At 45.1% G+C, this 14462-nt stretch overlaps 2 protein-coding genes across 2 annotated transcripts; both read left to right on the top strand.

Annotated features, from left to right (window-relative positions):
- The first annotated feature begins 5390 nt into the window (after nt 1-5390).
- Nucleotides 5391-5943, top strand: LOC6599022 (cell death protein Grim). The gene has a single exon (XM_002024103.2). It carries the CDS (start codon nt 5426-5428, stop codon nt 5858-5860), a length of 435 nt encoding a protein of 144 aa, XP_002024139.2. The 5' UTR covers nt 5391-5425; the 3' UTR covers nt 5861-5943.
- Nucleotides 5944-9664: 3721 nt separating this feature from the next.
- LOC6599021 lies at nt 9665-11810 on the top strand. The gene is given in 4 exon segments (XM_026993162.1): nt 9665-9920; nt 9952-10056; nt 10125-11490; nt 11552-11810. Coding segments are annotated over 4 exon segments (1821 nt in total). The 3' UTR covers nt 11646-11810.
- The last annotated feature ends 2652 nt before the right edge of the window (nt 11811-14462 follow it).

Here is a 14462-nt window from a genome sequence, read left to right as displayed (position 1 = left end):
AATATCCAGTGGCTCGTCATTATGCCCAGATCGAGGTCTTCTGTCCGTGTCCGTGTCCGTGTCCGTGCCCCTGTAAGGGCCTCCACACACACACACACACAGACATTTCTCTCTGTGGGCTGTTGCTGTCCGTTCAGTGCAATTATTTCGTGCATTGTTCAAGGATTGTTCGCAGAAATTTTTTTTTTTTCACATGCGACTAGTGTTGTCAGGGGATTTCGAAATACTCCCAGCCTCACACAGACACACACACGCACACAATGAGAGCACCGGAGTGGCCAGAGCGAGTACGGAAATGGCAACAATGCTCCTCGGTTTCTGCTGAGGTCTGCTTCTGTTCGCATTGTAAACAATTGACCAGGAATGGGGGGGTTGTGTGGGTCTGCAGGATTACGCACCAGTTTACAAGATGCGCCTGGGCCACTTAATGATTTCCACTTATGCATCGCAGACATCATCATCAGCAGTCCCTCTCCACCAAAAGTGGGCCTGTGCCGCTGGCCAAAGTGCATTCAAGGCTTACATCAAGTGCCGGCACTGTCCTCTCCTCTGCTTTTGCTAATCTATATGTAAATTTTGCAGCCCAACAGTTTCGCAGTAACCGAAATCGAAGTGGTAAATACCTTGGAAGATCTCTGTCCGGGAACACCCAGCCATGACGTCAGGCAAAGTGTTTGACAAATGGCTTAAAAGGGCTAAGACAAAAAAGCATAGAAGGGAGAGAGGGGGGAGAGAGAGAAAGCTGACAACATACTAAAAACGTTGACAAAGTGTGTGTTGGCAAGTGTCAGGCCCAGACCAGGGCCCAGACCCGGGCACGCACATCCTTTGCATATGTGGCTAAGTGCGCGTGAAAGATAAATAATCATGTGATATCATCAGCACGAGTCGGGCGTTGGGGACGCCAAAAATTAATTTCATACATTTTAAAATTTCAATTTATTTTGCTCTGCACGAACGCGCAGCGTCTTCAGGCAGACAATGCCGCTGCCAAAGCCCCCCCCCCCCACCCCCACACAACCCCCCACCCACCCCCCATTCAAAGCCCAACCCTCCGCATGTGTCGTGTCCTCCTTTGGCTTTTGTTTTTCTTCTGCTCGTCCTTTTTTCACACTTGTCACTTGCATTTTTGACATTTCTGTTAGTCAAATGGGCAGCGGATGGAGCGGATGGAGCGGCTGGAGTCCGGAGTACGTAAGGACACAAGAGTGATGACTGAGCGAAGAAAACTGTGCAGGGGCTGGGGTGGCCCCGGGGCGGTATATGTCAGGTCCTTAATTAATTATGTGTATGCAGCAACCATTGCAATGACAGTGCCTGTAAAGTGCAGCTCTCTTTCTCTCGCACAAATCACATTAACCTTAAAGACCGGCACTCTGTTGTTGGATCATTGCGAAAGATTTCCTTCCGCTGGAAGTACAGTTACAGTTAATGCAAAAATGGCTTTGATTGGATGATGGATGAGAGAATTAGTAGGGTTTATCCAGGCAGAAGACAGTTATTTACTTTAGTTTCAATTTTCGACTAATTGGTCATCGTTTCTCTTGCAATAATTTAATTTAACAAACAGAATGAGGGCCTAAGATGTCTCAGGTGTTGGCATTGCATTCCCAAGCCTTAGAATTGATCTGCTTTCCCCTTACCCATTGCCCATAAGTCTCTAATCAACTGATTCGAGGTAATCCCAGGCCAGGTAAACCCCCGAGGCCTTCGCAGAATCGCAGAAGACATCCAAAATGTGCCCTTTGATGCAAGCGTTCCATTCCCAAGCATTCCAATTGATCTAATTGTCTCTACCAATAAGTCTCCAGCTGATCCCAGGTATTCCCATCAAAATATAAAGCTACCTTCACAGTCTTAGCCAGAAACGCTCCTGGAAATCTTAAACCAAGAGAGAAGACATCGAAAATGTTCTCTTTGATGCAATCCTTCCATTCCTAAGCATTCCAATTGATCTAATTGTCTCTACCAATAAGTCTCCAGCTGATCCCAGGTATTCCCATCAATATATAGACCCACCTTCACAGTCTTAGCCAGAAACGCTCCTGGAAATATTCAAAAATATGAGAAGACATCGAAAATGTTCTCCTTGATGCAATCGTTCCATTCCCAAGCATTCCAATTGATCTAATTGTCTCTACCAATAAGTCTCCAGCTGATCCCAGGTATTCCCATCAATATATAGACCCACCTTCACAGTCTTAGCCAGAAACGCTCCTGGAAATATTCAAAAATATGAGAAGACATCGAAAATGTTCTCCTTGATGCAATCGTTCCATTCCCAAGCCTTCCAATAGATCTAATTGCCTCCACGCTGCCTTTAGCCATCAATCTCAAATCAAGGGAACCCAGATCCACCCTTCCCCTAGTTCTGCCAAAAATATACCCCCACAGTGTCTTGGCCGGTAAGGGGAAAACTTTTTATAGCTTTTTGATTAGTTTCTGACCCGAAAGATACCCACTGGGACGACTTTCCCGGCCCCGAGACGTACCCCAGAGAAGTCAATTTAAATTAAAAGAAACACGCGGAGCTGCATATTGAAATGTCCCTCTCGACTGGGGGGGCGGGGGGCCTGTGGTAGGGACCTTGGGGAGTTGGACGACACGTAACAAAAGTTAAATTGCAGGTATTTAAGCATTTTATACAAAATTCATCATCATCATCTGGCACTGCGAGTTAATGAAGAGCAGGTATATAGGGTGGCCCCTCCCCCCCCACCCGACTGGCTGGAGCACTTTCGTGTGCATTATTTAGCACCGTGGAAAAGTTCATAACTGCGCTACGCTCGTGAATTGTAATTTTTCTTTCAGCGCTTTCATTACTCCATCACTCGGCAGAAGAGGAAAAGCGAGCGAGGGAAAACTTTCTCCCTGCATCGGTCTGCGAGCCATTTATTATGCCATGAAATTTGAGCTAAAGCAACGGGTTTCAGGGAGTCCTTCCTTCTGGTACTCCTTTTCCACCTTCCACCTTCCTCCTTCCTCCATCCTCCTCCTTCCTACTTCAGTTTTATTATTTTCAAGTTAATGTTCATTTATGGTGGTTACACCTCGACTTTTCGCTGCTTTTGTTTAATTAGACGGTGTGGATTTTATTCAGGGGGGTGGAGAGAGGGGGGAATGAGAATGGCGGAAGACGCCACCAGCTTTTAGCATTAGGAAGCCAAGTTGTTTGTGTTTAATTGCGGAAAATGGTAGAGTAAATTCGCTTAGGAAACGAGGAGAACGGGGAGAACGGGGGGACGGGCTGAACGGGGGCAGGTGTGGAAAGGTGGAGCCCCCCCCTTCTGGTGGGTAGGTGTTTGGGTCTACCATTTCATTCCGTAGTATCGAAAATATAATGAAAATTGGAAGCTTTCGTAGACTTCTAGATTCTGGGGACCGACTCAGCAGAGCTCAAGGCAGCGATGCCCGAGAGCCAGAGGATGCTTTTGTCAGAGACGAAAGATATCTAGGTGTATGCTTTAGCCTATCCCTATCTTATCCCTTAATAAATATCTTCTTAAATTTCGATTTCCAAAGACTTTCCACCTCATTTGCTGGCACAACAATCATGGCACGCACGCCGCATGCCTCCCCGTTGGCCAAATCGATAGCCAACGACCTTGACTAAAGCTCTGCCTGGGACATAACGAGCACGTGCTGTCAACTGTGTCAAGTTCCGCCCCCATTGCCGAGGAGGAGACTGTTGCCGCTGCTCCCTAAACGAATTCCATTGTCAAGGTCGCACGCACAAAAAGCCACCCACCCACCCACAAGACCCGCAAGAAGCAGGGAATGCCGGCCGGCATGGCCTTGGCAAAGCTTTGCCCGGGTAGGAGCACACACGGCCTTGGCCATGGCCTTGAAGCGACGATGCCCCTAGCAACAAGGAAGTGGAAAAACTCGTTGGGGGTGGCGGATGGGGCTCGATTGGCATTTCGGTTCTGCTCCCTCGGAATCTTTTTCTAAAATGTAACAACTTGAATGGCATTTATGTAGGGGACCCAGGGATCCGCCAGGGGTGTAGCTTCCAAGGGGGGTCTAGGGAGGTCTAGGGAGGTCTAGGGAGGTCTAGGGAGGTCTAAGGAGGTCTAGGGGGTCCAAGGGAGAATAATACGCGTCCCATCTACAGCTCCTATAGATACAATGGTCTGCCCCTTGGTTGGGCCCCCCCTTCGGTTAGCTACACCCCTGCCTCTGTGGCAAAAACTATCCAGGAAATGCTTATCCTAATGGATGAGCTGCAGTTCTCAGAGCCACTTGGGGGAGACACCAAACACACTCCAAGGTCGCAGCTGGAGCTGATTCTGATTCTGATTTAGTTTGAAGGTCAACCCCATTAGGGTATCCCTTGGGGTGGGTCAAGTTGAAGGTTGGGCCTGGACTTGGGTTGGGCTTGGACTTGGGAAATGCATTGCTTAAGCATTGGGGCTCCCTCTTTGGAAAAGGTTGAAGTTGAAGGAGGTTTGGCTCTCGAAGGGAATTCTGGGTTGAAGGAGGTTCTGCAGCAGTATTTATTGAAGAAAGTATTCCAGATTAAAATCGTAGCGGCAAGGGCCGCGGCTCTCCTTCTTTTCCGCACACTGTACGTCGAAAAATGTGAAAGAGAGAGAGAGAATGAGTTCTAGAGCACAAAAAGGCCTGTCTTAAAGGTTTGACTAAGGAAACTGAACACGGATACTCGTATATTTCAAAGAAATATCAACAGTAAAGCTAGGAACTTCCAAACAATTGTTGATTCAAGCAAGCGACTCGAATTTCGAACTTCCCCGCCAGAGTGCGCCCGCAGTAAACCCCTCTTTCGAGTTCGACTTTGGACTTCACGCAGGCGTTGCTCAGCCTTACGTTACGTTTGACGTAAGGCTCTCTCTCTCTCTCAGCGCTCTCTCGCTTCCTAGGTGCCCCCCGCTGCCCGCCCGCTCTCCTCTCCGCCGCGACAGAGCAAAGGTAACGCGACTTTCCGCTTTGGGGTGGCGGGCAGGCCGACTGTCTGGGTGTCGGGGTGGTTGGGCCCGCTGGTGGTGTGAGGGTCTGTGGTTGGTGGTTCAATTGGTTGGCTGTTGGCATAAACAATGCGCCCGGGGGGTGGGTGACATTTACCATTTGCCACAGAGAGCGACAGAGCGACAGAGAGAGAGAGAGCGCGCGCGCTGCACAGAGGGCGGGCAAGGAGCGAGCCGCAGCTCAGCTATTTTATAAATGCGAGTGCCGTCAGGATGTCGACATTCAGTCCACGCTAAACCCTCGACAAGGCAACAGCCCAGTGCACCCGGAAGCGAATTTCCACGAGCAGAAAGTTTCGTCGAAAAGCGTACAAGTTTTCCCGCCAAATGTGACACTTCTATATATACATATTTTTTTTTTGGAAACAACAAAACAAAAACAGACCAAAAGTGCATCAAGTGAAGCGAGAGAGAAAAATCCGAAATATATTCAATAAACAATGGCCATTGCATATTTCATACCCGACCAGGCCCAACTGCTGGCCAGAAGCAATCAGCAAAGTGCTCAACAGGCCGCCGCCTCAACAGGAGCCGTGCCCCAGCAGCCAGGACAACAGGCAGGACAACAGCAGGCAGGACAACAGGCAGAGCAGCCGCAGACGAGTCAGCAGCGACAGCAACGTCCCCAGTTCCGTGCCAACATATCCGTGCCTCTGGGCCGGCAGCAGGGAGCCATGAGCATGTCCGAGTTCGGCTGCTGGGACCTTCTGGCCCAGATCTTCTGCTATGCCCTCAGAATCTACAGCTACAACTCCAGCCAGCGCCGGCCCACGGTCATTCAGATCTCCTTCGAGATCAGGAGTGGCGGCCAGGAGGAGCAGCAGCAGGAGGAGCACCAGGCGGATGCGACTGATGCCACAGGCAAGGGCAACTGAACGCCTGGCAACGGGAACGAGAACGGGACGGTGGAACACTAAAGCGAGATTCTCTTTAGTTTCGGTGGCGGCAGGCTCAATCAAAGCGCATTGTGATTTTTTTTTTTTTTTTGGGAATTGGACAGGACACGCGACGATGGTGGAGTTTTGTAAAAAAAAAAAAAGAAAAAGAAAAAATTGGATATTTCCAAAAAAATTAAAAGATTTGAAAATACAAATTTTTTTAACTATTTTTGAGAAGGAAAATTAATTAAGAGAGAGAGAGGAAGAGAGAGGAAAATTCAAAATTTGTCATCGATTTGCTGAAAGTGATATTTGATTGTTGGTTACTTTTTTTGGGTGTCAAATTTTCGGTTTTCAATTTTTGGGAATTAATTTTAAGGCAACGGTTTCCGGGCTTTTGGTTCAAAAACAATTCTCAAACAATTTTTTTTTTTTACCAAGCAGTAATTACTCATAAATCATTAATCAGTGTCTACAAAAAAAAAATAAGGAATATTGTATACTCGTATAAGGCCCCCCCCTGCCCCCCACACACCCCCACACACACACACAAATATCGTATTCAACTATAAAAACTATTGTCAAATTTTTGCATTTCAACTACTTACAAAATACCATAAATATAGCGAATATAAAACAACAACAAACAGAAGAAAACTATAAACTATAGAGTACAGATCTACCATACAATACGGAACCAAACAGCAGATAAAGATGCAACAGACAACAAAAGGACAACAAATCAATTGTACAAAATAGACTTAAGCAGACTTTAACAATTTTTATATGTATACAAAAACAAAATACTACAAATAATGAATGAATATAACAAAACTAAATGTCAATAAACTATTTGCAAGAGAGAACCGCCGAGAACAGAAGAAAGCCAAAAAGCTGAGGAAACCCTCCCCCCCCGGGAAGAACAAATTACAAACACAACAACAACAAAAGAGAAGAGAGAATTTTTAAGCAATTTTGATACAATTAACACAAAACAACAAGAAAATATTTGAAAATTATTATTGATTTTAGCGAAATTCAAAATATTATTATTTCCATTTTTGGCATTGAAAATTAAATCATTATACAAAAAATTAATCGAATGTATAAATTAACATTTAAACACCACAATTTTTATATGAAAAAAAACTTAAATTAAATACAATTTTATAAAAAAAAAAATTTCCACCATTTATTTTATTTTAATTAAATGGGGAACAATTCTTTTTTACAGGTATTCCGTGAAAACTTAAATTTTCAGTGTCCATTGAGAGTTTGGCATTTTTTTAAAGTGTAAAATATTGGGGAAACTTGATGGAATATATTTAAAGACCCTCTTGAAATCTTGCCACGAAAAAGCACTTGGAATTCAAAAAATTCAGCGATTTGTCATATATTTTGTTCAGCAGCGAGTTTGAAATTAGTCCAAAAAGTGATTGAAAATATTCAAAGGCAGTGAATACTTTTGTGGTGATTTGGCGAGTACATTTCTGAATATATTCTAGGCAGAATATGGCCTAAAAATCAATTTTTTCCTATAGTTTGTTGATTGTGATTGTGGGAAAGAAGAGCTGGTACTGGTGGATTTTATTCGGAGCTTAAATATTGCATTTCAGGTGTCTGGAGAGGTTTTTCTGAAGCAATCAGCAGGGGCATGAAATGGACCTTTCTTTTCCTTCGAGAGAGAGATTTCTGTAACTCAGGCTGCAATTTTCTGGCATAGAAAATATTATTATTTATTTATTCATTATTCGGCAACGGAATCAAAGAATCCTTAACAGGCTTAGTCTGAACTTATTTCTATCTGAAATAATAATATTAAGTATTAAATTAATAATTACAAAGAGGTATTAATAATCAAAGGCATATATTTTGCACAGAATTCCGATAAGAACAAGTTTTTTCTTCTTTCGATGGTTATTTTATAATCTTATTATTTTCGGTTTTTTACAATTGAAAATTTCCTGTATAAAATGAACAGAAATACATATTTTTATGTGCAATTTGTAAAATAAAACATCCGACTACAGGACTTTTTTACTTGTTTCAAAAGGAAGACCATATTTTTCCCACAACCCTTTGGGGCGGCGAACAAACGATTCATTCATCCAACCAGCCATCCAGCGAAAGCAAACATTTAGCGATCTTAATCGTGAAAACCAATATGTCACCTTTAAGGGGAAAAACACAGAGCACTTTCCCGTTGTGTCATGCCAGGCCTCGCCAGGCACACTCCCCAAGCAAAAGGGTTAAACGGGTTACGCTTAACCGCAGATCAGAGTCTTGGTCGCAAAATACCGCGAGTCATCGGGGTCGTGGTCGTGGTCGTAGTCGTACACCCCCCGAGAACCCATTTAACCCCAGCAGCAGACAACAAAAAACAAAAAAGTGTAACATCTGTGGAAGGAAACGATCTGCGGCGCCAGATACGTTCGCGCCAGTCAAATAATAATTATGCAAACCTTTCGGGCCGCTAATTTGCCGCCTATCTTAATTTAAATCGCGCTCAAAAGCGCAGTGAAACACATACAAAAAAAAAATATTGTTTAATTGTCGTGACATGACAATAAGCGACCCTGGAAATTAGGGTACTTTCCACAAGGCTCGCTCGGGGGAACCTCGTCCTCGTCCTTTTCCTTTTTTTTGCGTGCTTGATTTTTTGGCAACGATAAGCGAGGCCTAAATTATAGGGTATGCAAATGCTCTTACTTGGGTGTCGGGTCGGTCGCGTGTCCGCTAGGCTGCTGCCTTTTGTACACGAATTCTTTTTAGCGCCTGCCCCGACAGAGACACAGTTTATGATAACATATTTGTAGTTAATTTAGTTAAATTAGTAGCGCATATGTTGGGCGGTGGGGCACAGGTTGTTGCACGGCATGCAACTGTAGAGTTTTAGCCAAAGAAAAAAGACATAATAATCGAATGGTTTTTTACTAAATTTGCACAGAGAAATTGTGAGAAAAAAAATGTTTTTACTCACATACGAAAATATTTGATTCGAGTATTAAATAAATCGAATTTATATTTAAAATATTTTTGACCGTTATAGGCTCTAACAGTAACAGCAAACAAATACATAATTGTATTTGTGATAATATTTCATAATCAAATATAAATTAAATAAAAAAAAGTAATAATTAAAAAAAAAAAAAATAAATAATAAAAAAAAACATAAATAAAAAAAATTAATAAATAAATAAAAATATAAAATAAAAATAATATAATAAATAAAGAATAAAACAAAAAAAATAATAATAATAAATATATAAAAAAAATAATAATAATAAATAAATAAAATAAAAAAATATTTATTATTAAAAATTGCAATATCATGAACTGTTTCTCTTGCTCCGAACGATGATATCTGACCATCTACCAATAGGAATATTCACTTCCCAAAGCGCAACCAATCAGCACTTTCGAATGGGCGAAATATTCAGACTTAGCCAGATATCGGCTCGTGCTCGAATTCGAGACAAAGAAAAGAAGTGGATGTAAAATAAATACATTTCATAGGGACTCGTAAATAAAATATTCTTCGATTAGATACAATTTTTTACCTACCCGTTAGATGTATTACGTATATTTCACACTAAAATCCAAGTTTCTTTTTCCGAGTTTAAAGCATATTTGTGCTATATTTACTACTATATTTTAAGAATATTTATACAACTGAGTAGACTCTGATATTTACGTTATAGTGTGCTTTGATTTGAAATTGGAAAATGAGGTAGGAATTTTTCGACACGAGAACTTTTAACATCTTAGAGCACCTTGGAAGCAGAGGGTCTCCGAGCAGCAATGGCCAGCAGTTCGGACGATAGCAGCGACGAGATCGAGGACGACTTAAACGATGAAAACCGTCAGATACTGAAATCAATTGACAGCTTTGAAGACCAATACAAGACATACAGGCCGAAGGACGCCGAAGAAAATGAAAATAGTGCAAATATAGGACCGATCCAGTCTTGTCCGTATGCAAACGCATCGAAGGAACGTTCGGACAAATCGAAGCGCACGAGTAGGCATTTGTAAGTGGCACATTCGTTGTCTGTCTGTTGTATTCAACATTGTATTGTAATATCGAGTTCTCCGGACTTGTAGCCTAAATTATCGCATTGCTTCGGGGCAGGGGCAGCAGCAGCAGCAGCAGAGCACCGTCATGGCCCATCAGGGCTATAGCTTCAGTGAATGTGAGACCCTCTTATCCGTATCGCAGGGAAAGATAGCCCCTAACCGCATCGTATTCCCTCCAAACTAGATCCCATCTGCAGAAACAGCTCGTGTGCACAGATCGAGAACGACTCCTACATGTCGCAGAGCGAGAGCTGCTTCTGGGCCGGCGAGGCCGGAGGCAACAGCCGGCCACTGCCCGAAAGCGGCTCGCGATCGGACGACACCATTGTCAATCGTCCGGGCGTGTGCGGCACATCAGGCGGCGAGGAGCAGTCGGACATCTCGGCCCAGTGCTCGTGCATGGGCTCTTGCTGTTGCTGTCGAATGCCGGAGCCGATTGGCCCCGGACAGGAGCTGGCGTCGCCGGGTCCCATGACCTTTGCGCCCTTTCCGTTCATGCCCATGGGCATGCCCATGTTTTGCCCAGGAAACGGCGGGCCTGCAGGTGGGATGTACGCCATGCCAGCCTCAGCGAATGGGATGTACGCCATGCCTGCCTCAGCGAATGGGATGTATGCCCTGCCAGCAGCAGCAGCAGCACCGACAGCAGCCATGGGCATGGATCAGGACGCAGTGGCAGGACGTGGTGCGGCGGGCCAGGCGCCAAGCAATTCCGAGGTCAACAGCAGCTACAACAACGCTGGAGCCTCGCCGAGTGGCTACTCGGGCATGTCAGGCAATGCTGCTCAGCCTTCAGCCCCGATGGGTAGCTATCCGGTAATGCCCGGGGCCTACCATCCGTCCATGGCTGGACCCGGCGCCGACCAGAACTCGCAGGGCCCTGATGCTGCTGCCGCCTACGATTATGTGCAAAAGTATAACCAGAGTATTCAGCAGTTTTTGGCCACGGCCGAGCAGAACGCTCAGCAGTCCTTGGCCCAGGCCCAGGCCCAGGCCCAGCACGCCAATCCACAGGTGTTCAACAATCTCCAGCCAGGTATGCCGCCAGGCCTTGCCACCGCAGGCGCTATGGGAGCTCAGCCATATTATCCGGGCCTTCAGGAGGGCTTCGGCAATAGCTCGATGGGCCCTCCACAATACTTCCCCAATGCCATGTCGATGGGGATGCCGTCCTTGCAGCCCACAGCCCTCTATGGCATGAATTCAGCCAGCAGCAGCAGCAGCAGTAGCAGCAGCAGCAGTGCCTACTACGGCTCGCAAGGGCTCTCTGCGGGCGGCGCCTTCAACGATTCTCTGCAGACCCAAACGGTGTACTCGACGGACTACAAGCCCTTTGCGGCACAGGGCAATAATTTCAATCACTTTCCCAACGGCATAGACATTGGCTTGCCAGCCGATTCCTGTCCGGCCTACGGCTCCGTGGGCCCTGTACCGGGACCTGGTGCCGGTGTCCCGCCTGAGATGTGCAGCCAGCTCTATGGCATGGGCATGGGCATGGGCATGGGCATGGATGTGGGCAACAACTCAGCCTATCCCCTCAGTCAAATGAGGTGAGATATTATAGTATATTTTGTAGAGGATTTCCTCACTATATCCGGCCTGGTCTTTCAGCTATGCGAGCTATCCCTGCGAGATGCCGATGCCGGGGGCACCGTCTGCCGGTGGCTATCTTCCCTCGTTCAATATGTCTGGCAAATCAATCTAGATTGAAGGAAACCTCTTAATTGTCACCGAAAAACTCTCTAAAATGCCATCGGGGTCACCAAAAGCCACTCAAAGCCACACACCAAACTTCTCTAACTAAATTCAATTCAGAATCCATGTAAATCGAAATTTGCTGCTAAAAAATACAAAATAGGCAAATAGAAAATTGTCTTGAGGAAATTTATATACATCGGGGTCACCAACGGCACACAGAGCTATCATTTCAACTGCAAAAAGCTGAGCAAAGCCATTAACCCCTCGTGAAAGCCCTCACAGAACCTGAACTTCTTGTGGCATGCACTTTAAGTCAAAGCTAATTACAGTTAGCCAGAGCCCTAGCCCGGGCCCGAGCCCGAGTCTATTGATTTTAGCAGTAAAGTACACTAACCCATGAAAGAACACACACACACACACACACAACCCTCGGCCGGGCACACAACCAACATTTGCTGACCCACTTTCCACCCACTAGCCGGAAAAGGGTCGGACAAACAACGCCTACGAATGCGAAATTCTAGAAAAGTGGGACACAAGTGAAACGCAATATGGCCACAAACGGAGCTCCCTTAAAGATACAGATATCCCGCCCACAAGTGGCTTGTGTCGAGGAAGCGCCAAATCAAATATCAAAGTGCCCGACACTGAGGGGCAGAGCGAGAGCTTTGCCAGCCAGTTAATTGTTTGATGTTTAAGACCGTGGCAAAGGCAAAGCCTTCTTCAGATTGTGGTATTGACATTTACTATGGGTTTCATTAATCTTGGCCAGGAGTGGAAAAACCTAAACTAAAATCAAAAAAATAAAGAACGTGTGTCAACACCCACAAAACCGCAGGTGGTCGGTGGAATGCAGGGGAATTTTTTCAAAAAAAAAAAAAGAAAGAACCTTTGAGAAATGAAATGATTTGAACAGACAAGAGTACGGCAACACCTTAAATTAGTGGAAAAGAAGTCATTCGGAGAGGTAACTCCTTCGATTCCTACGGACAGATTGAAGGCGAATATGATTAATGATACATTGGGAATTTGTTTGACCAGAGCTGCAACAATTGCGCTTCATTATCCGAACCGAACGACCATCGAACGGCAGTCAATTACCGGGCAGTCGACAGACTCGTTTTTCTCTGTTTTTATCCCATGACCAGGCTCAAACCCAGGCCCATACCCAGGCCCAAACCCAGGCCCAAACCCACTCCTCTGGCTATCCATAGATCGGGTGTTGTTGTCAATGTCCTGCTGCGCTATTATTTGTCTTGTGTGTGTGTGTGTGTGTGTGTGTGAGAGACGGTATAAATTGCTGTACGCCACTTTTGGGTCATTAACAAAATTGAAAGAAGGTAGAAGGCAGAGGACCGACCAGCGACCGACCAGCGACCTCCCATTAAATCAGTGCCACCTATTTTGGTAGCTCCATGGGAGGCTTTACGCTCCATGGGTGATGTGGAGCAGAGAAAGCGAGCTTCTAATTCTAAACAAAAATCAAGCAAAAAAAAGAATAATAACAAATAATTAATTAATAAATATATCTTAAACGTATTTGAAGGTTCATGAATTGTGTAAGTGCTCTCCAATAACCCTTTTTCCCAGCCAACAACTCAATCCAGGGTAGAGAGAGAGAGAGAGAGAGGAAGAGGCGGCACGAGAATGGCTCGCTTCGTACCCAAGGACATGGGATTTAATCAAGGGCATGTGACTTCAAGTAGGTAGCAGGCAAATGTCCAGGCAAGACAATAAAGAAGAAAGGAGACCAAAAAGGGATCAGAGTTTACGCGATTGCCTTTCACTTCGGAAGGAAGGACGTGCGGACGGTCGGAGAGAAATCAAAGCGTTACAAATTTGCCGGGCACGCAGAGACCCTGTGATACTTTCACTAAGCGAGGGATACACGGACACGGATTAGAGGGCAGGCACGTGACAGAGCCCGGCCCGGACCGGCCAGACCTTTGTCTTGTATCGAAAGCCGATTATGGCCAGGGTCGGGCCCGTAGGCGATTTACACTTCATTATTATGAGTTATGACCCCGGAGTGCCATCAAGGACAATGGAATGGTCGGGCGGGCTGGTCAGACTACTCGTCGACTGGTCGACTGGTCATCGCTTAATTATGTCACTCTTTTTGGGCGAAAGTTATTAATTTCTCCTTTCTCTCCGCCCGATTCCATGCAAATCGATTTGTCGCTCGTCTCCATATCGATATCGTTCGACATCTGAAGGCTGTGACCAATTCCGGACACGCGCCGCCAACAGATCAAAGTGAGGAAAATTCTACAGAGGGGGAGGGATGGTTCGGTCTCATCCCATCCCCATCCCCATACCATATCCCTATGCAAATCAAACAAAAACAAATTCAATAAATGTGCTTGGACATAGGTCAATGGCTGCCACTTAGTCGAATGTCAATGGCTGTCTGCTTAGCCTGGGAACATTTATCCCCGCATCGGATTCGAGTTCTCTCTGCCTCGAAGAACCTCCAACTGACAGCCGGAGAGATGTGGAATGGGCAGATCAAGTATGACAAGGATTGGGCTAGTCAGTCTTACCTCAAAGTGTGTTCCGAAACGGAACCGAAATTCTTTCCTTAAAAAATACACCAATAATCGTTAAAAGAACTCTCTAATTGATTTTTCGAAAACCCAAATAAAAATCATACGAATCGCAAAGCATTTTTAAAACATTTTTTATGTATGAAGTCGGCCCTAGACAATATTTGGGTAATATTATTGAAGGTTTTCACAGTCTTTAGAGTAGGTATAAGACTATTATGTAATTTTGAATTTTATTCCAATGAAAATGTTGGAAGTGATCATTTTTCTTAACTGAA

The sequence above is a fragment of the Drosophila persimilis genome, unplaced genomic scaffold, assembly GCF_003286085.1.
Source record: "Drosophila persimilis strain 14011-0111.01,24,50 unplaced genomic scaffold, DperRS2 tig00000808-arrow-arrow-pilon, whole genome shotgun sequence".
Lineage (NCBI taxonomy): Eukaryota > Metazoa > Arthropoda > Insecta > Diptera > Drosophilidae > Drosophila > Drosophila persimilis.
The sequence above is the reverse complement of the archived record's forward strand: the minus strand, read 5'-3'. Positions and strand labels throughout refer to the sequence as shown.

Excerpts from the sequence above, each read along its gene's own strand:
- LOC6599022 (XM_002024103.2), top strand. The coding sequence starts at position 5,426 with ATGGCCATTGCATATTTCATACCCGACCAGGCCCAACTGCTGGCCAGA.